Source organism: Lagenorhynchus albirostris, chromosome 1 (genome assembly GCF_949774975.1).
Source record: "Lagenorhynchus albirostris chromosome 1, mLagAlb1.1, whole genome shotgun sequence".
NCBI classification, from domain to species: domain Eukaryota; kingdom Metazoa; phylum Chordata; class Mammalia; order Artiodactyla; family Delphinidae; genus Lagenorhynchus; species Lagenorhynchus albirostris.
The window spans coordinates 63,329,132-63,352,885 of NC_083095.1; the positions used below are offsets into that span (position 1 = coordinate 63,329,132).

The 23,754-nt window shown below is 45.5% G+C and overlaps 1 protein-coding gene and 1 long non-coding RNA gene across 3 annotated transcripts in view; one reads left to right on the top strand and one right to left on the bottom strand.

Moving 5' to 3' along the window:
• LOC132517027 (uncharacterized) overlaps window positions 1-19,925 on the bottom strand; it is a 149,706-nt gene extending 129,781 nt beyond the window's left edge. For both annotated transcript variants that reach the window (XR_009539559.1, XR_009539561.1), the window contains exon 1: window positions 19,798-19,925. This is a non-coding gene — a long non-coding RNA (uncharacterized LOC132517027). The remainder of the gene's footprint in view (window positions 1-19,797) is intronic.
• NFKBIA (NFKB inhibitor alpha) lies at window positions 18,878-22,185 on the top strand. Its single transcript, XM_060143487.1, has 6 exons — window positions 18,878-19,224; window positions 19,832-19,940; window positions 20,279-20,489; window positions 20,775-20,863; window positions 20,992-21,252; window positions 21,615-22,185. The coding sequence occupies exons 1-6, from the start codon at window positions 18,998-19,000 to the stop codon at window positions 21,660-21,662; spliced, it is 945 nt and encodes a 314-aa protein (XP_059999470.1). The 5' UTR covers window positions 18,878-18,997; the 3' UTR covers window positions 21,663-22,185.
• Window positions 22,186-23,754: the final 1,569 nt, after the last annotated feature.

The following is a 23,754-nucleotide window of genomic DNA, read 5'->3' on the forward strand; positions in this document are numbered from 1 at the left end:
AAAACACATTCTTCTCAAGCGAGCAAAGGACATTCTCCAGGATAAATCATATGTTAGGCCACAAATTAAGTCTCAATAGACTAAAAAAGATAGATATTATATAAAATATCTTCTCCTACCACAAGGTAAATTTCAAAATCAATAAGAGAAGGAAAACTGGAAGATTAATAAATGTGTAGAAATCAAACAACACACTCTTAAGAAAAAAAACAATGAATCAAAAAAGAAATCACAAGGAACATTAGAAAATACTTAGAAACTAATGAAAACAAAAACACAACATACCAAAACTTATGGAACACAACAAAAGCAGTGCTAAGGGTGAAATATTAGTACTTACATTAAAAAACAAGAAAGATCTCAGATCAATAATCTAACTTTACAACTTACAAAACTAGAAAAAGAAAAAACAAATAAATCCGAAACTAGCAGAAGAAAGGAAGTGATAAAGATTAGAGTGGAGATAACTGCAATAAAGGGTAGAAAATAGGGAAAAAAATCAATGAAACCAAAAATCAGTTTTTTGAAAGCATCAACAAAATTTGTAAAACTTTAGCTAGAATGACTAGGAAAAAGGAGAGAAGACACAAATTACTAAAATAAAATAAATGAAAGTGGGGACATTACTAGTGAGTCTACATAAAAAGAATTATAAGAAAGTACTATGAACAATTGTATGCCAAAAAATTGGATAACCTAGATGAAATGGACAAATTCCTAGAAACACAAAACCTACCAAGTCTGAATCACAAAGGAATAGAAAATCTGAACAGACCTATAATAGTAAGGAGATTAAATCAGTAGTCAAACCTCCCCTCCCAAAATATAAAAGCCCTGGACCTGATGGCTCAGTGGTGAATGCTACCAAACATTTAAAGAAGAACTAATACCAAAGATTCTTAAACTTTTCAAAAACTTGACAAGGAGTGAATACTTCCAAACTCATTCTATGACACCAGCATTACTCCAATACCAAAGTCAGACAAAGACACTGCAAGAAAACTACAGACCAATATCCCTTATGAACACTGATGCAAAAATCATCAATAAAATACTAGCAAACCAAATTCAGCAGCATATGGAAAGTATTATACAGCATGACCAAGTGGAATTTATTCCTGAAATATAAGGAGGGCTCAACATATGAAAAATTCATCAATGTAAATACACCACATTAATAGAATGAAGAAAAAAAAACCTTCATGATCATCTCAATGATGCAGAAAAAAGTATTTGACAAATTCAACACCCTTTCATTATTAAAAAAAAAAAAAAAACTCTCAACAAACTAGGAATAGAAAGAAAATAAATAAATAAAAGGTACCCAAATCAGAAAGGAAGAGTCTGAGAGTCCGCCTGCCGATGCAGGGGACACGGGGTCGTGCCCCGGTCCGGGAAGATCCCACATGCTGCGGAGCGGCTGGGCCCATGAGCCATGGCTGCTGAGCCTGCGCGTCCGGAGCCTGTGCTCCGCAACAGGAGAGGCCCGCGTACTGAAAAAAAAAAAAAGAGTATATAGAAAGCTCCTAAAACTAAACAACAACAGAAAAACAAATAACCTGATTCAAAACTGGGCAAAAGACTTGAATAGACATCTCTTCAAAGAAGATATTTGAGTGGCCAATAAGCACATGAAAAGATGTTCAACCTCACTAGTCATTATGTAAATGCAAATCAAAACTACAGTGAGATACCCCCTCACACCCATTAGCATAGCTACTATCAAAAAATCCAAAATAATAAATATTGGCAAGGATGTGGAGAAATTAGAACCCTTGTGCACTACTGGTGTGAATGTAACATGATACAGCCACTGTGGAAAACAGTATGGTGGTTCCCCAAAAAATTAAAAACAGGCTTAGCATATGACCCAACAATTCCACTTCTGGGTATGTGCCCAAAAGAATTAAAAGCAGGGTCTCAAAGATATATTTATGCACCCACATTCACAGCAGCATTATTTGCAATAGCTAAATTTTGGAAGCAACCCAAGAGTCCATGAACAGGTGAATGAATAAGCAAAATGTGGTATATGCATACAGGGGAACATTTTTCAGTCTTAAAAAGGAAGGAAATTCTGACATATTCTACAATATGGATGAACCTTGAGGATGTTATGCTAAGTGAACTAAGTCAGTCGCAGAAAGAGTAATACCGTACGGTTCCATTTGTATGAGGTACCTGGAGTAGTCAAAATCATAGAGACAGAAAGTAGAATGGTGGTTGCCAGGGGCTGGGGGAGAGGGAAATAAGGAGTCATTGTTGAATGGGTGTGGAGTTTCAGTTTTGCAAGATGAAAAGAGTTCTGGAGGTGGATGGTGGTGATAGGTGATCGTTGCTCAACAATACGAATGTAATTAATACCACTGAACTGTTACTCAAACATGATTAAGATGGTAATTTTCACGACGTTATGTGTATTTCACAATTTTAAAAGTTTGAAAAAAATCAGGGCTAATTCAGGCCAAATCCAGTATGCAGATATACAGACCTTAAGTTTCTATGCAGTTAGTAAATTAAGCAACAAATACGACTTACCATCCCTCTACTACCTCTCAAATTCCTGGGGCATATATTTTACAATCAAGTTTCCCTAGGCATTCACCAAGTGAGAGAAAAGTATACTTTATTTAGCCAAACTGTCTCAAGCATGAGTGTAGACTAAAGGCATTTCATACATGCAAAGCCTCAGAAAATTTACATCCAACTTATGGTTACCAAAGGGGATAGCGGGGGGGGGGGCAGGGATAAATTAGGAGTTTGGGATTAACATGTACACACTACTGTATATAAAATAGGTAAACAACAAAGACCTACTGTATAGCAAAGGGAACTATACTCAGTATCTTGTGATAACCTATAATGTAACACAGCATTGGAAATTAAATATACTTCAATTAAAAAAATTTACACCCCAAGCATTGCTTCTTAGCAGACTACTGTATGACAAAAGTCAGTCCTCAATTGCTACTATAAGGTATCATGTATTTTTCTCTAATCTCTTCACAGAACTGATTGTAAACTCTCTGAGGAAGGGACAGCATTTTATACTTCTATTACTCAACGGGATTTTGAGACTGTATTCATACCACAGTAGATTCTGTACATGTTATTTACTCCAGAGGTATTACAAACAGTAAATGAATCTTCCGTTAGCAGAGAGGAGGGGAAGAACGGAGTCAGCTGGGACATGGGGAGTGTTAAGGCTCATTTCTCCAGCCATTCACCCAGCGGCACTCCATTATCTGGTCTCACCTAGTCCAGCCCACTTTAGTTCTTGCCAACATACACCCTCCCAGAAATAATCATTATTAATATTCTCCATGATCACTAGTCATATTTAATCACAGAATTACAAATGTGGGGAGTTTCTCTTGCTTAGTTTTCAGAAAGCTTCTTGGATTAGGACAACAAGCAGCTGCGCCCCACTTCCAAGGAAAAGATTGTCTCTGCAGTTCCACTAAGTCCCGGTAGGTGGCGCTGGCACAGTACAAAACAGTTCGAATTGGATCCCTGTTTATTGAAAGAATCCAGCTCCTTTTGCCACTGAGGTTATAAAATTTATTTTTAGTGTGACTTGATGGGCCTTGTCTGAAATTTAACAATATTGGAATCAAATTCTGATACCTAATCACACAGATGTAAGCTCTATTAGATTTCAATTAGCATTCACTCTGATTTGATTATAAGGCTTCAACCATTAAAATGGCTAACAGGGAGACATTTAGATAATTGCAGCTGCCTGGGGTTATTACATTTGCTATCATTTCCACAGAGTGATTCATGTAAAGACTGGGCCATAACATTTGTTTTTGTTGGTGGAGACAAGGAACGAGGGCTTATTGGGGTGGAGGCACTATGAAGCGTTTTGCTGTTGTGGTCTGGCATTTGGGACTGTTTTTCTTTTTTATTCTTTTTGTGGGATTGTTTTTTAATTAGGAGGGAAATAAGAGTGTAGGGCGCTTGCCATTTAGCTGTTTTCCAAAAAGATATTGTTGATTCTCCATCTACAATACTGTTTCATTTGGCAAAAGAAAAGAGGCATTAGCCAAGTTTCCTTTTCCTCTTTTTTAATTGAACTGACTTACATTTGAACTGAGAAGATTAACCACATCAAAACTCACCTCCTGCACAAAGGCCTTCCTCAGTAAATGGAACTGGGGTCTCCCCTATCACCTAATACCATTCCTAGGTGCAAATGCTAGAGGTGTTTTACCAAAGTTGCCAGACCGCTTGGTGAGGATATTGAGACATGCTTTAAACGTAAAAGGAATAGTTGGACAAACTGACCTTCAAGGTCACTTCAGCCCCCACCATCTAAGATTCTAGGGATCAACGAAAAAATGTCCCTGCCCCAAAGAGCCCCCAGACTCTAGGAGCAGGACCAGCTCACCTAGGGTCTTAGAGCGGCCCGCACATGGTATATTTTTCTGGGTGGGACAGAGGAGCTGTTCCAAAAAGGTGGGGAAACTCACCTCCAGAAACTCACCCTCTACTCTATGTGGGCCACTAAGAGCCTGAAATTCAAGTCTGGAAAGAAGTCATCGGTGAAAACTCATCTGTTTTTAAATCCAATACTTTATCATTTTTACCCACAGATAACTTGATCATTTGCCAATAGGGCTTCAAAACTATATTCCACTCAAGGAAACAGATGTGGTGCTTGAAGACTCAAAACCAGATTGTGAGGGAAGCTTAGAATTCTCTTTTGTTCTGCTAGAAAATATTTCTCGTGTACTGTACCAACATGAAAACATTCATTCTCATAAATACCTCTCCAGTCTCAGAGGCCTAGGATATAACCCCCTAGAGCCCAGGACTGCATCTTTTTAGTCCTATGTTTTGGGGCAGGACCTAGCCCAAGACTCTGCAGACAACAGTCAAACACTTTGCTGTGCAAAAGATCCAGTTCTATTCCAGATCAGACTATGTGTGTGAGAACATAAGAAAAGGCAAAACTTTTCTTAGAACAATGATCCAACAAGCCTAGTAGTCTGCCTTCTATATGTTTGAATATAAGTTCAGTAATCTTCCGAAAAGACAAACATCCTAGGCTGTCCTATAATGCACTGGGTCTTTTCTTTCCCCAGTACAGGTGGTTTCCCCAGTACAGGCGGTTGTACTTTCCCCAGTACAGGTGGTTGTGAGGTTGTGAGGTTGTGAGTACAAAAGTCCTGACCATAAAAAGAATGCAGGCGGACAAGCTGAAGGTCTGAGCCGTTGCCCACGACTCATGTGGGTGGGGTCCATTTTTCCCAGAAGTGCAGACAATGTCATTTGTAATTCAGAAAAAATGTGGCAGACATTGCCAGGGCAATTCTCTCAGCATTGAGTGAAGAGGAGGGGGTGGGGACGGTGCGTGGATGGGGAAGGGGGAATGGGGCAGTGCACAGATACCCAGAAAAGGTGGTCAGAGAAACATGTTTCCTCCTAGGTCTGTCTCTGCAGACAGGTCTGTATTCAACTATTTGGGGAAAACGAGCTGCTGAGCAAACTCAGCAAACTTAGCCACTCTGTGGAGGGAACGTCTATAACCCTTCAGGTTTTGGGACCTAATATCCTCTCAAAAGTAGATAGTACAGTTTAGTATAAGAGAAATGGAGCAACATTTTACGGAGGGATTTCCTAAACGTGAAAAAGCCATTCCTGAGATCCTGGCATTGATCTGGCCTTCTGAGATCTCTGACTTCATTTCCTATTACTCTTCCCATGACTCACCCCGCTTCACCCACACTAACCTCCCTGCAGTCCAAGAGCACCCACCTCAGGGCCTTTGCACTCACTGAACACGGTTCTTCCCCTCAGCAGCCACCCAGCTCACTCCCCTCCCTTCCCTCAGATCTTTACTTCACTGTTTGCCCTCTCATCTTCCCAGCCACCCTGCTTAAAATTTCAACATGTCCTCCTGCCCTGACATTTCTACCCCTTTCTCTGACTTATTTTTCTCCTAAGCACTCTCACTAGTATATTCTGTATTTTACTTATTTATCTAGTATATTTCTGTCTCCTGCCCGAGGTAAGCTCCCTGAGGGCAGAGTTTTGGACTGTATCTCCCATGCCTAGAAGAGTGTCTAGGACAGCGTGGGCACTCAGAACAGAACTTTGAATGAATCAAGTTCAGCTCCATATTCCTACTTTCCAGAAGGACACCCTGATTCACATGAAGAAAGTATTCTTTCTAAGCGAATTAATATTCTAAGGAGGGTTTCTTAGAGAATGGTTAAGCATCCCGTGAAACCGAGCTGCTTTCTAGAATCCTTAGTACTTTTAAGTGTTAGAGATGAAGAGGCATCAGAGCAGTGGTCCTCAAAGTGTGGTCCCCGGCCAGAAGCAATAGAGGACCTGGAACTTGGAAGAAAGGCACTTTCAAGCCCCACCTAGGACCTGCTGAATGAAGATCTCCAGGGGTGGGGCTCAGCAATCTGTGTTTTAAAAGTCCTCTGGTGACTCTAACACAAGCTGCAGTTGGAGAACTAATCACTGATGTAGAGGAAAGAGCGGAGGGCTAAATTATCTAGAGTTGTGGATTCTAGTCCTGGTCTATTTAATTGTGCGACCTTGGTTACACCTCTTAACCTCATCTACCTCCCTCTCTTCACTCACAAAATGAAAGAGCTGCTAACTTTTTCTTATATGCTTTTAATGTACTAATGGTAAGTCTTGCAATCACAGCCCTCAAGGACCCCTTTCGTTAGGCTTGTAACTGTATATTAGCGAGTAATTCAACAACCTATTTTAAATAAAACTTTCTTTTCTTTCAGTCTGGGCTTTCTTTTCTCAAGTTTCCTGAATTGGTGAGCAGTTTGCACAGACACACAATCTTGCCACACTGGACACTTCTTCCAATGACCATATTCTTGTACCTCACACCTTTTTCAGCTTCTGGGACAGCCCTCTATTCCGGTTTCCCTCCCATCCCTTTGGCTGTTCTTAGTTTCTTCTGCTGGCTTCTTAGCCTCAGCTCACTCCTTAAACTCTGGTGTTCCCATCTTGGTTCTTAAAATCTACACACAATTCCGGGTGGCTTTGTCCTCACCCTGACTTTAGCTATTTCTCAAGTAAGCCAATGACTCCCAAATATTTCATTCTCTTAGAAATCCCCACATTCAATCACCTGTTATGTAACCCCCAGACCCCTCAAATTAACACGTCCAAGAGAGAACTCATCAGCTTCCCCCAACCCACTCTTCCTCCGATTTTGCCACTAAGTAGCCCAGGTCAGAAACTGAGAGCTCGTAGATGCCTCCTTCTCTCCTTCCCTCTCATCCAGTCAGGCACCAAGACCTGTAGATCCTTCCTCTTGGATCTCTTCAACCATCTCTCTTCCTTAATTTCCAGTCACTGCCTTTAACTGGTCACCAGCTTCATAACTAACCCACTTCAGTCTATTTGCCACACAGTCTTCCAAAGCACACTGATGGCAGCCACCATGTAAAACACCCAGGGATTTCCCTGGTGGTCCAGTAGTTAGGACTCTGCCCTTCCACTGCAGGGGGCCTGGGTTCAATCCCTGGTCGGGAAACTAAGATCCCACAGGTCGCGTGGGGCGGCCAAAAAAAGAAAAGAAAATTTTTTAAATTTTTAAAAAATAAAATAAAATCCCCCAGTGGCTCTCCATGGCTTTCAAGGTGCTGTCCCAGCTTCTCTGCTTGGTCACGTGGCCCTGCCCCATCTCCTTCCTGCCTAACACTTTCATCTCTCCCCACACACACCAAGCCACGTACAACTGCTTGTTTCATACCTCTGTGATTTGCCACAGACTTTCCCTTCTCCTGGCACGTCCTTCTCCCTCCTTTTCTAACTAACTCCTACTTGTTCCTTAAAAGCTGTCCTTTATCACCCACACCTGTCAGAATGGCCATCATCAAGAACACAAATAACAAAAGCTGGCAAGGATGTGGAGAAAAGGGAACACCTGTACACTGTTGGGAGGAACGTAAATTGGTGCAGACACTGTGGAAAACAATATGGATGTTCCTCAAAAAACTAAAAATAGCTACCATATGACCCAGCAATTCCACTCCTGGGTATATATCCCAAAGGAATGAAAACACTAATTTGAAAAGATACATGCACCCCAATGTTCACAGCAGCATCATTTGTAATTGCCAAGATATGGAAGCAACCTAAGTGTCCATATGAACGAATAAAGAAGATGTGATACACACACACACACACACACACACACACACACACACACAGAATGGAATACTACTCAGCCAGAAAAAACGAATGAAATTTTGCCATTTGCAACAACATTGATGGACTTGGAGGGTAATATGCTAAGTGAAATAAGTCAGACAGAGAAAGACACATGCCACAGAGCAACTAAGCAAGTGCACCACAACTACTGAGCCTGCGCTCTAGAGCCCACAAGCCAAAACTACTGAGCCCGCACGCCGCAACTACTGAAGCCCACACGCTCTAGGACCCGTGTGCCACAACTACTGAGTCCACGTGCTGCAACTACTGAAGCCCGTGTGCCTAGCACCCGTGCTCCACAACAAGAGAAGCCACCACAATAAGAAGCCCACGAACCGCAACAAAGAGTAGCCCCCCACTCGCCGCAACTAGAGAAAGCCTGTGCACAGCATCAAAGACCCAACGCAGCCAAAACTAAAATTAAATTAAAATTAAAAAGAAGAAAAAGAAACAGACTCACAGATACAGAGAACAAACTAGTGGTTACAGTGGGGAGAGGGAAGCAGGGAGGGGCAATATAGTGGTAGGGGATTAAGAGGTCCAAACTACTATGTATAAAATAAATAAGCTACAAGGATATATCATACAACACAGGGAATAGAGGCAATATTTTATAATAACTATAAATGGAGCATAACTTTTAAAAATTGTGAATCACTATATTTTACACCTGTAACTTATATAATATTGTACATCACCTATACTTCAATTAAAAAAAAAGCTATCCTTGACCAACCCCCCCAGCCCACCTTAGCTTCCCCAATTCTACACTCCCGGAGCACTTGGTTCACATCCCAACGTGAGCCTCCTTACTAAAATCACTCCTGTACCTGATTATCTCCCCACCAGCCTATAAGTTCCCTAAGAGCCAAGAACCTATTTTCTTTTCTTTGTACCTTCAGACCCCAGCAGTGCCTGGCACAAAAGTGCTTAATAAATACTTGACAAATTAATGTTTATTTTTTCTCTCTATATAATACTTTTTTCTCTAGAGATTTCTTTTTTCATATTAGCCAAGTGTGTCAATATGTCACATTTCCCTTAGCTTAACCAGTCCTTTTTTTTTTTTTACATCTTTATTGGAGTATCATTGCTTTACAATGGTGTGTCAGTTTCTGCTTCATAACAAAGTGAATCAGTTATACATATACATATGTCCCCATATCTCTTCCCTCTTGCGTCTCCCTCCCTCCCACCCTCCCTATCCCACCCCTCTAGGTGGTCACAAAGCACTGAGCTGATCTCCCTGTGCTATGCGGCTGCTTCCCACTAGCTATCTAGTTTACCTTTGGTAGTGTATCTATATCCATGCCACTCTCTTGCTCCGTCACAGCTTACCCTTCCCCCTCCCTATATCCTCAAGTCCATTCTCTAGTAGGTCTGTGTCTTTGTTCAACTAAACATAGCTACAGGTAGTTAGGGACAGACGTCTGTGCTTGATCCTGGAGCAGGAACTAAGAAAGTGAATTTACGCAGAGGGAAAGCCTCTAATCTGAAGTCTGGGGTGGGAAGGAAGGTCAGCCTGTCTGTGGGAGCTGTGACATTTCGAAAGCACCAAATTCACTGTCACCTCGAGCTTCCCCTGTGGGGCAAAAGGGATGACAGAGGTGGGGGCTTTTGCCCTCTCTTGTGGGCAGATTTCCCCGGTTAGTTTTCCTTTTGTGGTGCCTGTGGCCATGAAGGAGTCTTCCCCAGGAACCCCTCACCTATTTTTAGCCTCAGTTCAACACCCTACAGACAGCACCCCTCCCATATATCTCTCTGTTAATTTTCAATCCTGCTGTTACTAATATGAATCACCCAGGTCTGGCCTGACAAATTGCTAGACCTTAAGTGAGAATAAAGACTTGAAGTGAAAAGGTAAAACCTTTAACAGTGGAAAGTTGCAAAGATGCCCTGACAGCTAACGCATCTAATAGCCTCCCTGTGCTACTTTTATAAAACTATTTCATGGATGTTCACATGTAGTGTTATTTGAATGAAGTTCTCTGTGATCAGAGATTTAGAGCCTGCACAGGATAACCTAAACTCCTCTCTAGGATTTCCTCTTTAAGGAAGACTCATCTGGGAAATGAATTGTTGTAGATGTTACCTGAGTCAGGTAGACTACACACCATATATCATTCTTAGTACAGGCTTTTTGTTTTAAGCACTGATTATGTTATAGTTGGTGCATGCTTTGTGAAACTAGGTCAAGCTCTTGAGGTATGATATTTTGTGTTGAAAATGCTGCTGCCTCTGAAAGATCATCCTGGAATGACAGTTACCCCTCCACTGGGTCCAGCCAACCACGTGTCCATGGGCCCTTCAGCCTTGCCATCCATTGATGGGAGTTCTGATGAGGCCTTGCCCTGCTGGGCAACCTCTTAATCAACCAGATTGATTCCCATTCCACCTCCTTCCCCTTATCCTATGTCCCTGAAGGATTTTTGCCACAGGGGATACCCTAGGCAAGTGCTTATTGATTCCTCTAAGCTAGAGCTTCTGTCTCAACTTACTTTTCGATCTCTTGGCCTGGGCCTCCAGGACCTCATCTATCTCTGTACTGAAGGTTTTGAGGAGGAGTCATCTGCCTTCTTATCCTGGGTCCCACCCTAGAGGTTACTCTCAAGCTGTAGAGAAGAAAGAAGAGAAGTGGGGCACAATCTAAGTCTATTTGCAGTATCTTCACTCCTCTTATTAATGCTCCGGATGGGCTGAGTTCTATGATGGCTCTGGTTTGGCCTTCTGTCATTCTAGTAGCCTTTCTCCCACAATGCCTCCTTCCTTTGTAAAATGAGAATGATAACACCTCACTCCAAGGCAGAAGCTGGACCAGATGAGCTCTTGAGATAATTTCCAGATAGAGAAGTGTTGATTGGATGAAAAATGAGAATATTAACAGAGAAGAAGAGTCAAAGAACAATTATGTTAGGTGTGAAGACAAGAGGATACTCATGCCTTAGACAATGGACCGGACAAGAGAGACGCAGAAGAAATGAATTTTCTCCACCCCTCCCAGCAGTGCCCATTCCACCCCATATCCTTGCATCAAGCTAGAGTCAAAAGGGGACACTGAACAATAACTAAGCAGTACAAGGCAACGTGTGACCTCAGGCCCTATGTGCAAGCCAGGCCATAAGAATTAGAAGGCAGAGGAAGAGAAGGAAGAGCTCTTGGAAAGGGTAGGTCCTGACAAGGAAGTGGGAGGAAGTTGGTCCTTGGGCAGGGAGGGAGAACAGAGGACGTATCCTGGTGCAGGCCAGAGCCCCTGGAGCAGAGTGTTGGTGCTGGGGAGAAACGGGCACTGGGATGGCCAAGCTGGGCGGGCTCTGACTCTGGAGGGTTGTAAATGCTGCCTGAGGAATTCAGACTCTGTCCTGCAGGTCATGGTAGGTCACTAGAGGTCCTGTTACAGGAAATAACAGGACAAAACTGTGTGTTAGCGAAAGGAGATTTAATTGTATCACTGTAACCCTTTGATATTACTTGAATTTTTTTTTTTTTTTTTTTTTTTTTTTTTTTTTTTTTTGCGGTACGCGGGCCTCTCACTGCCGTGGCCTCTCCCATTGCGGAGCACAGGCTCCGGATGCGCAGGCTCAGCGGCCATGGCACACGGGCCCAGCCGCTCTGCAGCACGTGGGATCTTCCCGGACCGGGGCGCGACCCCGTGTTCCCTGCATCGGCAGGGGGACTCTCAACCACTGCGCCACCAGGGACGCTCTTACTTGAATTTTTAACCATTTTTTCAACCACGTGCAAGTGCCACGTCTGTGTTTTTTTAATACTACAGAAAATACAACATAGAATTTGTGCTAATACCTTTGAAAAACTTTTAAGTAGGAACAGTCAAGCCACACTGTTAGAGTGTGGAGAGGAACAATGGGAGGGGCAGCGTGGGGTGATGGATGTAAATGCTGGCTTTGGCTTTCTGGTTGAGTGACAACCTTTCTGAGCCTCAAATTCCTTTCAAAACAGATAATGATCTCCATCTAAGAGAATGGTTGTGAAGATCAAATAGGATAAAGTATATCAAGTATATAAGTGTTCAGTAAATGTATAAATAACAATTTGAGAGGCTACTATGGTAAAACAGGGCCTGCACTAATGTGGGGACAGTGGAAATGGAAAGGGGATGGGGTGGAGTCATTTCAAAAGTAGGATAAACTGAACGGATCAGCTATAGGGATTTCAGGAGAGGGAACACTCACAGCTCTCCCCAGGGCTGTGATAAATGAGGCACCATAGTCACACCTAAATACCCAACCTCAGAGCACATCCTCCAGCCAGCTTTCCTGCAATCCCCTCCTTAAGAAAATGTGGGAACTTCCCTGGCGGTCCAGTGGTAAAGAATCCGCCTTCCAATGCAGGGGACACGGGTTTGATCCCTGGTCGGGGCAACTAAGCCCGCGTGCCACAACTACTGAGCTCGCGCATCTCAACTAGAGAGCCCGCGGGCCGCAAACTACAGAGCCCACAGGCTCTGAAGGCCGTGTGCCACAACTACAGAGAGAAAAAACCTGCACGCCACAACTAGAGAGGCCCGCACGCCGTAACGAAGACCCGAAGCAGCCAAATAAATAAATATTTTTTTTTTAAAATGTGATTCCTCGGAGAACAGTTATTCCACAGACAGCCTGAAGATGTCGCTGCAGGCAGTACCATCCATACTGCGCTCCTTATCTTGCCTGGATTCTGCCATTCGTGAAAGAAAATTCCACTGTGGCTCCCTATCTAACCCCCCTTACTCCATGCTCCTGCCCTGTTTGTAGCCTCCTCTTTCTCCTGTGAACACTCATCCTTCCCTCTACCTCCTGCCCTGACGTCCTGGCCACCTGAGGGTGAATCTGAGTCCTTCAAGGCAGCCGAGCCAACCTTGTGACCAGGTTGTACGAGTGCTTCCCTGCCCTTTCTCCATCATTGTGTTCATGTAGATTATTTACCAAGACCTGCACGCATGCTCTTACCCCCACCCCATTCCCCTAGCCTCTTGAGTTTCAGTCAATGAAGGTAGGGGCACCCCTATTCCCTATCTCCCATGCTCTTTAATTTCTCTTCTAAATGGCCCAATTTTCAAATATTAGCATTAAAGATTTGACGATGCGTTAATCTACCTCATTTTCTGAAAATGTCAGTGTTCTTGGTAAAATAATCCCTGAACCATGGCCTATATAAACAGCTGTGGGATATAGGAAATGATGAGCATTTTGGAGCCAAGCTGGGTGACTTAGCCAGAGGGAATATGTGACAGTCATGGGACTGGGCTCTGACAGCTGAGACCCAGTAACAAAGGAAAAATGTTCCAAGCCAATTTCCCCCTTTCTCTCGGCTCATGGCTTCTGTTTGTGACTCTTCCTCTTACTCTCTCATTTGCTTTCAGCATGTAAAGATCAGCCTAAGAGTATGAGATTAACAGATATACACTACTATATATAAAATAGATAAGCAACAAGGATTTGCTGTGTAGCACAGGAAACTTACTCAGTATCTTGTAGTAACCTATAATAGAAAATAGTCTGAAATATATATATACATATATACATGAATCACTTTGCTGTACACCTGAAACTAACACAATATTGTAAATCAGCTATACATCAACTGAAAAAATAAAAAGCCTAAGAATAACTTTCAGAATCGATTTTTTTTATAGGCATGCCCCATTAACAGCCTCAGAGATAAGACTCCAAGACACATCTCAATTTTTAATATTTATCCAAGTAAACTGGGGCTCTACTCCAGAGAACAGAGGATCTAAAAGGAGGTTTGGGAAAGACATTATCTTGGTGATTACAAGAAAGGGCTGAGGATCAAGGTTCCTAAGTCTTCACTCTATTTATAAACTGAAGCGAATCTATGATTCCTCTATGATTATCTATGACGCAGCTATGATTCTGTTTACCTTTGTCCTACACCATTCCCAAGACCTTAGACCACAGAGGGGAAGAAATATCCACATCCCCGTATAGTTTCTGGTGGTGCTTTTGCCTCTGATGCTGAGAGGGGTCATGAGCTTCTCCCCTGCTTGTGGTGCCCAAGGGCAGGGACCTCCTCTCACGGTAGGTCCCCCATCCTGCTGAGTACCAGGCCTTTGTGTGGGAGTGCCCTGGCGCTAAGTCCCCTCCTACCCTGACTGAACTCAGAGTGAATTTACACCCAAACCAAAGTAGCAAATGTACTGGCCTGCAGAGGAAGCAGTGGGCTCTTAAGCCTCCACCCGCTTCCTAATCCAACTACTCCTCTCTGAACACAACAGAACGTGAATCACCCTCACACCTTTAGCGACCACTTGGTTACTGCCGACAAACAGCGAAAAGGGAGAGCCAGGAATTGAGGCCACAGGTGACACGTGCAGGCCCCCTCCCTCCCCGGCAGCCGCCGGTTACCCAACTGGCAGAGGGCACAAGGTTGAGGCACCAGCCAAGCAGGAACACCTCAAGGAGAGGTTTATTGAAAGCATTCGAGTGTTTAAAAAAACCTAAGTAATCTTTGTAAGAAAAATCAGAACTTTGTTGAACTTGTTACACTTATTTTACAGGAGAGTGTTGAAACGTTTTTGGGGGGAGGGTGAACTCTCTTTTCCCGGCTTAGTGATTCCAACCCTGCCTGCAGGGGCAGATGGAACTTCCTGGACAGACACTCTCCACCCCCAGCCTCCGGTTACAGTTACGCGGAGGAGCAGAGACCCTGTGATGCCAAGGGAGGGGAAGGCGGGTGCCTTCCCCCAAAGCACCACGAAAACATCATACCTTGGGCTGAAAAAAGAGGTTCTACACTCAGGGCCTGCAGGCTCGATTTAGCCAAAAGATGCAGGAATGCATTTTGTTTGGGTTTTTTTTTTACAATGCTTGAAGATTTGAAATTTTTCACATCAAAATCCATTTTCCGATTTTTTTTAAACAATGGAATATCAGTGCTGAACTCCAGGTGCTACTTGGCAAAAATTGTCTGAGCTGAGTGTGAGGGACATACTCTCTCAGTCAGAGATGCCACCACTCCGTCTTGGACTCACATGGCCGGCTTCGCTCATCTGTGAAAACTGCCTGGCCCCTATAGGAAGGTATTTGAGAATAATACCCTTTAAAACTGTGACCCCCTTTAAACTGCAGATTTATTGCAGCAAAAGAAACCCCTGAAGGCTTTGACAATCTTATTTTCAGGTCACCACAAATGAAAGTCCTGACAGCTGCTTTTCTGTGGAGAAAGCTCCAGAGCTTGGGAGCCCCAGGTTCTGACAGGGGTGGACGGATGCAGTTGCTAACCACCACAAGAGGAAAGAAAACTTAGCCTGGGATTGGAGGCAAAATATAAATTCAGAATTTCACAGTAGGGCCTCCATCAGCAGCATGCCTGACTCGCTTGCCCTCCAGGGCTCTGTCACGGCTCCTCTCTCTTCCAGCCTGGCTGCAGTGAGCCTTCTTCAGGAGTTTGGTTTGCTGGGGCTAAAACAATTTTTGGCAACTGACACAGGACACCCTGCCCACGATGTTTTAAGAAAAGCCAAATATGTTGGACCACCTGGTTGAACTTATAGAAATATCTCCATGCTGCCAGGCCACTGGGCACCCCAGGCAGAAGGTTCAGTCCACGCTGTGCATCTCCCACCCAGGAAGAGTGCACAAGGTGCCTGCAATCACACCAGGCCTTGATGGTGCTCCTTTTCCCACAGGGATGCTCCTGCCCCCACTGCAGCAGGGGGGCATAACCTGGCCATCCTGTCCTTCCCTATGGCTGTATCCTGTGCAGCTTCAAGGTTAACTTATTCATTCTTTTGTCTTTTGCATTTAAGAAAAAAAAAACAAAAATGGGAATTCCCGGGTGGTCCAGTGGTTAGGACTCCAAGCTTTCACTGCCAGGCCCCGGGTTCGATCCCTGGTCCAGGAACTAAGATTCCGCAAGCTGCAATGGTGTGGCCCAAAACAAACCAAATAAAGCCAAATGACATTAAAAGGCTTTAACATCTTTAAAATGGTCAAGATTAGCTAAAATGCTTGACAATGAGGTAGGGAGAACTCTAAGTGTGCAAAGGTCTTTCTAAACCAACAATCAGTTTTGCTGTCTTCTGCTCCATCTGTTTTCTGATTTCTAAGTATGTTCTCTACCACCCAAGTTGTAATGTTTGTTGATTTAAACCATATAGAGCATATGATAGAGGGAAAACTTGTTGGATCACGTTATTCAAAACTGTCTCCCAGGTTGCAGAAAAACAAAAGGGACCTCCCCGGGAATCCCCACCACAGGGACAGGTCATCAAGGCTCAGCACCTCCCAAAATTTCCAAAGCGCCATGATAAATCAGGGAATGCCTGGACCTGACTCTTACCACTAGGTGTCACACTAAACAATCAGGAATAAAGACCACCAATTGCCCAAGGCCTTCAGCTACAGAAAGCCATCACAGCAGGTACAAAGAAAACTTATTCCTGAGATACTTTTGACTTAGGCATGATTTTTTTTTCAATGATCATTTTTAAACCTGCAGCTAATAATCGTGTTCTAAGGTATCCTTTGTAAGTGGGAATTCAGAGTTTGATATTTCTGTGCCTTTTTTATAGGTGTGAATATCCCCAGATGGGGGAACATCTACCCTCTATTTTACCTGACAACTGGAGTAGAAAATACTTTGCATATCTTCCAAATTACAGTGTATTCAGTCTCATTTTCACAAGGTGTTTTCAAAAGTGTTAATACCATGACTGCTTTGCCCAAATGATTACTATGTTGGGATAGAAATTAGATAAACTGCCATGGGATGCCTAGGTAAATTTCTCTGCATTTCAGTTTCTTTTTAGGAAAGTAGGAACAATAGTTCCTACTTACAGGATTAGTTCTGAGAACTAACAATGTGTTGCAGAAAGTGTTGGAGCCCTTCAAAAATTTATACTGTGATATTTCTAAGAGACATGGTTACCCTTAGCAAAGTTACACAAGCATTTGTGGTCAATACAATTTTTAATCTGGGGAAAAAATCTAAACAGCATTAAATCCAATCTTGTTATTATAAAAGCAGGTATCCCATAGCAAAGGTAGCTACTCTCTCCAACTAATACGCAGTTAATTAGAGGTAGAGCTGGGAATTGAGATCTCCTACTTAGAGTTCTCGTTCCGCCTTGCCTAATAATTATGTATTTGTATATCACATGCCTGCAGAGACATGTGGTGTCTACCCCTGGGAAGTTTTCATTTTAGTATGTGACCATTACTACCCTGAAGGTTTATTTCTTGATTTTACTTTTTTTCCCCTCATATTTTGTCTCTCACCCACATTGGCCCAGATTTCCTACATTCGGATATTGAGGGTAGGGGAGTGGGGAAAGGGGAGATGAGGAGAGGTGAAGGGTTGATTAGTACATGGCCAGTCAAGTTGAAGACGATTGCAATAATCACCAGAAATCTCTGCAAAACTATAGAGGCTTCCTAGGGTGCATTCTGAAGAACGCTGACCCAAGTTGCTTTATTTTGCCTGGACCAGTTCTAGAAACAGATGAATGCGTTCCTCTCATTGGCTAGGAGATGGGGGTGGGGCAGAGAGCATAAGTTCTATTTCTGCAGATGAGACCCGAGGATGGTGAGCCTCCAGTGGCTACCCATATGGCGTGGATAGGTCCAGCTGCTGTCCTCCCCCAGGCAGGAGAGCAAGGAGCCAGCAGGGGCAGGATGAAGGCCACGCTGAGGCTGCCTTGAGCTCCTGCAGTAACCCTGGCAGTTCCTTTCTTAGCCAACCTTAAGGCCCAATCTTGGATAAGGCACTACTCAACCCATTCTTCAGCCACCTTCTCCAAATGCTTCTGGAAAGTCACCCAGCTGGGCACCCAGAAGTAGGTTAAAGATCTGTTCTCTGCAGCAGCACAGTGCAAATCAGGGAAAATGACCTCAATAATTATTTTGTTATCGCAAGGTGTCTACAACTCTACTACAAAGATTAACACCTTGCTTTCCTTGAAAAATATTATGGTCATATTCAGCATTTTCCCGCACACAGGGCAGAGTGCTTGCCCCTCCCCCAGTCAGCAGGATTGTTAATCCCGAGGAAATGATTTGAGGGTTCTCCAAGCATTTAGGTTTTCAACGCCAGAACTTTCACAACTTCTACCTGAGTGGGGGGCTGGGGGCTACACGTCCCTGCACTTCCAAGAGCCTGGTATTGGCAGGAACGCAGAGGCAGCCGCCAGTGCGTCCTTCCTGCAGAGACGTCTGGGGAAGTGAATCCCTATACCCAGCCAACATTTCCACTCACGTCTTCAAAAGATCAAAGAAAAAATTTTTTAAAAACCGGAGACCTGCAGGTCTGCAAACCCCAACAGAGGACCGCCCTGCAGGCCTGCGTCCTTGGGATCTCAGGAGCAGACGACCCCAAATCAAATCGATCATGGGAAACCCCAGGGAAAGAAGGTTTCTTGCAGAGGATCAGGATTACTGAGTGCAGGCTGCAGGGAAGTACCGGGGGAGGGGGCCCGGTCGGGAGGACTTTCCAGCCACTCAGCGTTCATCAAAAAGTTCCCTGTACATGACCCCAGTGGCTCATCGCAGGGAGTTTCTCTGATGAACCCGGGCGCGGGGTTTAGGCTTCTTTTTCCCCCTAGCAGAGGACGAGGCCAGTTCTCTTTTCTGGTCTGACTGGCTTGGAAATTCCCCGCGCCTGACCCCGCCCCGGAGAAATCCCCTGCCAGCGTTTATAGGGCGCCGCGGCGGCGCTGCGGAGCCCACAACAGTCCGAACCCGTAGTCCTGTCGGTCTGCGACACCGCGAGCAGCCAGTGCGCCGCGCAGCCCTTGGCCCGCGCACCTGGGGAGCAGCGCCCGAGCCCTCACCGCGCCATGTTCCAGCCCGCGGAGCCCGGCCAGGAGTGGGCCATGGAGGGCCCCCGGGACGCACTCAAGAAGGAGCGGCTGCTGGACGACCGCCACGACAGCGGCCTGGACTCCATGAAGGACGAGGAGTACGAGCAGATGGTGAAAGAGCTAAGGGAGATCCGCCTCGAGCCTCAGGAGGCGCCGCGCGGCGCCGAGCCTTGGAAGCAGCAGGTCACCGAGGACGGAGACTCGTAAGTGTCGCGGGCCCTGGTGGTGGGGCCGGGCGGGGGAGCCGGGCCTGCAGCCCGAGGCGCGGGGCCTGCGCTGCGGCGGCGGACCGGGGTCTGTGCACCGACCCGGAGGCCGTGCAAAGGTGCACGGCTGCGCTCGGGGACTGGGGAATCGGGGATCGGGGCGGGTTCCCGGGGCCGTGGTCCAGCAGCTCTGCCTTGCAGCCGCGCATACACACAACACACACACACACACACCACCCCCCTTGCGGGTCCCCTCGGCCGGGGGCGGGCCTGCGGCGGGGACCCTAAGTCCCCGCTTGCATAAGGGGGGCGGGAGTTTCTGCCCCGCTGGCAGGCGCCAAGCGGCTGGGAGGGGAAGTACAGGGCGTTCCGGCCCGGCGAGAGGGCTGGGCGGTCTGGCCGGCGCCCGCCGCCTAAGTGGGGGGGCCCGGAAAGTCCCTGGGCGCCTGCCAGGAACACTCAGCTCATAATAACCTCGCGGAAAACACCGCGGCCTCGGCCTCCAGAAACCCCGACCTTGCGCAATCCCCCGCGGGCCGCGCCTCCCTGGGCCTCACGCAGCGCACTCACCAGCCCTGCGGGGTTTTCCCTCTCTTTCCCTCAGGTTCCTGCACTTGGCCATCATCCATGAAGAGAAGGTGCTGACCATGGAAGTGGTCCGCCAAGTGAAGGGAGACCTGGCGTTCCTCAACTTCCAGAACAACCTGCAGCAGGTGCGCTGCTCGCCCGGCCCCGTGCCTCTCTGACCCCGTGATAAAGCTGGATCTAGCTCAGCTCCTCCCAATGATTTCTAAATTAACAATTCCTGGTCATTATCTGACCTGACCTTTCACAGCTGAATCAGCCAACGTCCTAGAGAGGACAGAAAATTCCATTGATTTGGGGAGGCCTTTATGAAGCCCACCTGGGGCCTCTGGTATTTTGCCTTTTGCCCCTTGTACCTCCCTGGGAGGAGCAGTACCCACCACCAGGACTTCTCTTGGGCTTCAAGGGAACACAGCCTGTAGGCTGGATCCCTGGCTTATGCTTTCTATCCCTCTTCTGTCTGTAGACTCCTCTCCACTTGGCGGTGATCACCAACCAGCCAGAGATCGCTGAGGCACTTCTGGAAGCTGGCTGTGATCCTGAGCTCCGAGACTTTCGAGGAAATACCCCCTTACACCTTGCCTGTGAGCAAGGCTGCCTGGCCAGTGTGGGAGTCCTGACTCAGCCCCGCGGGACCCAGCACCTCCACTCCATCCTACAAGCCACCAACTACAATGGTATGTCTGGCTGCCCTGCCCATCAGAGGGCAGGTGACGTGGGGAAGGGAGAGGTGGGCCGACTTAAGGAGTCCGAGCAAGGTTTACACTCTCAACATGTGAAAAGTTGAGAACACATGTGTTCATAAAGGCCTATCTGATGCCTTACTAAAGTCCATCCAGAACCCAGATTCTGGGTTCTTCAAATTCAGAAGAATTTGTCCCTTAAAAGAATAGGGGGAAGGTTCTGCTTGAGAAGTGAGGGTTGAAACAAGGGGTTATATTTTCTTACTTTTGGTCTTCTAGGTCACACGTGTCTGCATTTGGCCTCTATTCATGGCTACCTGGGCATCGTGGAGCTGTTGGTGTCCTTGGGTGCTGATGTCAACGCACAGGTGAGTGCCTCACGCCTTCAGATGGAGTGCATCAGGCTCCCAGCCCTCCTCCATATGATTCCGTGCTTTTGTTGCAAGCAGAAACCCCAAACTCAGCCATAAGCCTCTCAAATTCCTTTTGGTTTCAGGAGCCCTGCAATGGCCGAACTGCCCTCCATCTCGCGGTGGACCTGCAGAATCCCGACCTGGTGTCGCTCTTGTTGAAGTGTGGGGCCGACGTCAACAGGGTCACCTACCAGGGCTACTCCCCGTACCAGCTCACCTGGGGCCGCCCAAGCACCCGGATACAGCAGCAGCTGGGCCAGCTGACCCTAGAGAACCTTCAGATGCTGCCCGAGAGCGAGGATGAGGAGAGCTATGACACGGAGTCAGAGTTCACAGAGGATGAGGTGAGTCCCGATTAACTTGTGCATGGCTCTGCAAAATGGAAGAAGAGAGGCCATTCTCCTCTACCTTCTCAGGCCCCTAGAGCTCCTCCTTATTCTGAGGGTCTCGACGTAATGAGGCTCTCAGACTTGAGAGTCCCTAAGCAGTATCCCAAGAGCATGTCTTTTTTTGGGGGTTTTTTTTGCTCTTTCTGAAGGAGAGGATCCTTAAAGGAAAACTCCCTCAGTCCAGGAAGTTAATTTATATTCAGGTTATAGAGGGAGTCTAAGAATACTTGAGTTATTTCCAGTAGCAGCCCTCACCATCATCCCAGTACCCTTGGCAAAGCTCTGGAAGTTTAACCTACCTTATTTTCTCTTTTTAGCTGCCCTATGATGACTGTGTGCTTGGAGGCCAGCGCCTGACGTTATGAGCTTCGCAAAGTGTCTAAAAGAACGTGGACTTTGTATATTTGTACAAAAAAAGAGTTCTATTTTTCTAAAAAAAAAAGAAAAAAGAAAAAAAAAGGATATACTTATAACCACACCGCACACTGCCTGGCCCAGAACATTTTACTCTGGTGGATTAGCCCTTATTTTGTTATTTTCGTGAACTTTGGAAGAGGGGCAAGAAGGATCATTGGAATTCAGAGAAAACCTCTTTTTAATGTCACCTTTGGTGGAGTTTTGAGGAAAGGTTATTCAAAATTTGATGAAAGGACTATATTTTATTTATTGTGCTTTTCAGTTGAATCACCATGGATTCAATGGCTGGGCCCAGTTGTATGGAGTAACATGTAACAGGTGTGTTGTTAAACCTGTCAGTGGGGTGGGGTTAAAAGTCGCTACCTGTCAAGGTTTGTGTTACCCCCTGTAAATAGTGCACATAGTGTATTTTGTTGGTAATTATTTTGGTACTTTTAAGATGTATATTTATTAAACAGATTTTTACAAACAGCATTATCGTGATCACTTCCTCTGGGCTGCTGTCGGGCTCCTACACTGAGAGTCATTCGATCCCCAGGTGGAGGCGGAGAGTTGTGTGGGAGAACTCACCACAGGCAGCCACGGAACCCTTTCAGAGAGCAACTTCTCCCACTGTCTACACCAGCCTCCCAGCCAGGCTTTGCAGGCGGCCGGGGCCCCGGTGCGTGGGCGGGAAGGCTGTTGCATGGTTATAGGAAACACCATTTTCAGGCCACTTGGTCTACAGCTGGAAGGTTCTTTATTGTCACCTGCTTTCATCTTCTTGATTTAAACTATTCCAGGACCTTACTTCTGCTTTAGGAAATTATTTTGGCCAAGAGGAGTATGCTGAATTCACATTTTCTAGAGCTGGTGAAAGATCTCCCCTATGATACTGGAAGTTCCTGAAGACATGGGCTTAGGAATAGGACTGCACTGACAAGTGTTAGCAGATGCCCACCTCTGAGCCTCTGTTTCCTTGTTTATAAACTGGGCTGTCTGAAAAACTGCACAAGGCTATCCACGTAAAAAGTATAGTGGAGTGCCAGGCCCACAGTACTAAAGAAAAATACAAGCCATTGCACAACATTCTGTATTTCACATGGGAAGGAACCAGTCCAGAGAGAATGTCCTGTTCAGGGTCACCTTGTAGGACAGGCAGGTGGTTAAGTTAGTTGATACACTCTTGTCTTCAGGTGGTTAACAGCTTTTAAATGCCATCCACCTAAAAATCAGCCTCTTTTACTGTTATCAGCTGAAGTGTAAAATTGATAATAAAGGCTGGAAGAGTCTTTTCATCAGCTCAGTCTAATTCTACTGAATGATTCTACAGAAGCAGATGATTTCACAAGACATCAGTAACTTGTGAAGTTTGGGTTTAGGTGCTTTCAAAGTTTTTATCCCTAAAATGCATCTCTTGCCTAGACAGAAAGAGGAGTACAGGGAAGTTTATGGCATTCTATAAAACGCAGAATGGGGTATCAGTACAACTCATGTACTTTGGCTTACACCTAAGAAAACATTACCATTATGTTATCCTTCTCCTGACCCACAAATGATGTCAAAGTCAAGTGAATATGATGATCACCTTCCTCTCAGACCAAAAAGGAGCCAATACCTCCTGGGTCTTTCATATATAAAGAGTATCACTGTAGACTGAACTGTCTGGTCAAAGCCAGCTCTGTCCCCCTCCTGCAGCTCAGTCGTCTGGAGCTGAGCACTGTGGTGGGCCCCTACCAGTCTTGTCTTCTCTCAGGTGCTCCAGGACCCTCACTAAAATTCCTTGTCCCTCTCAGAGCACCTGAACACAGGTGTTACATGATCTAACGCATGAATGTCAGGTTCAGCTCTCCGCTGACACACAGAAGAGGTAAGAGGGGTAAGGGGAGGGATATCCATCTCCGATCTCAAAGAACAAAGGTTGGAAATTGGCTCCCAATTTTGGAATGATGCGTCTTAATGCGTCTCAGTCAGACATGCCTCTTTTTTCCCCCGTGACGGTGTTGAAGGTACAAGTCACTCCAGTACTGTGCTTGGAGGTTGGAGAAACAGGACAAAGGG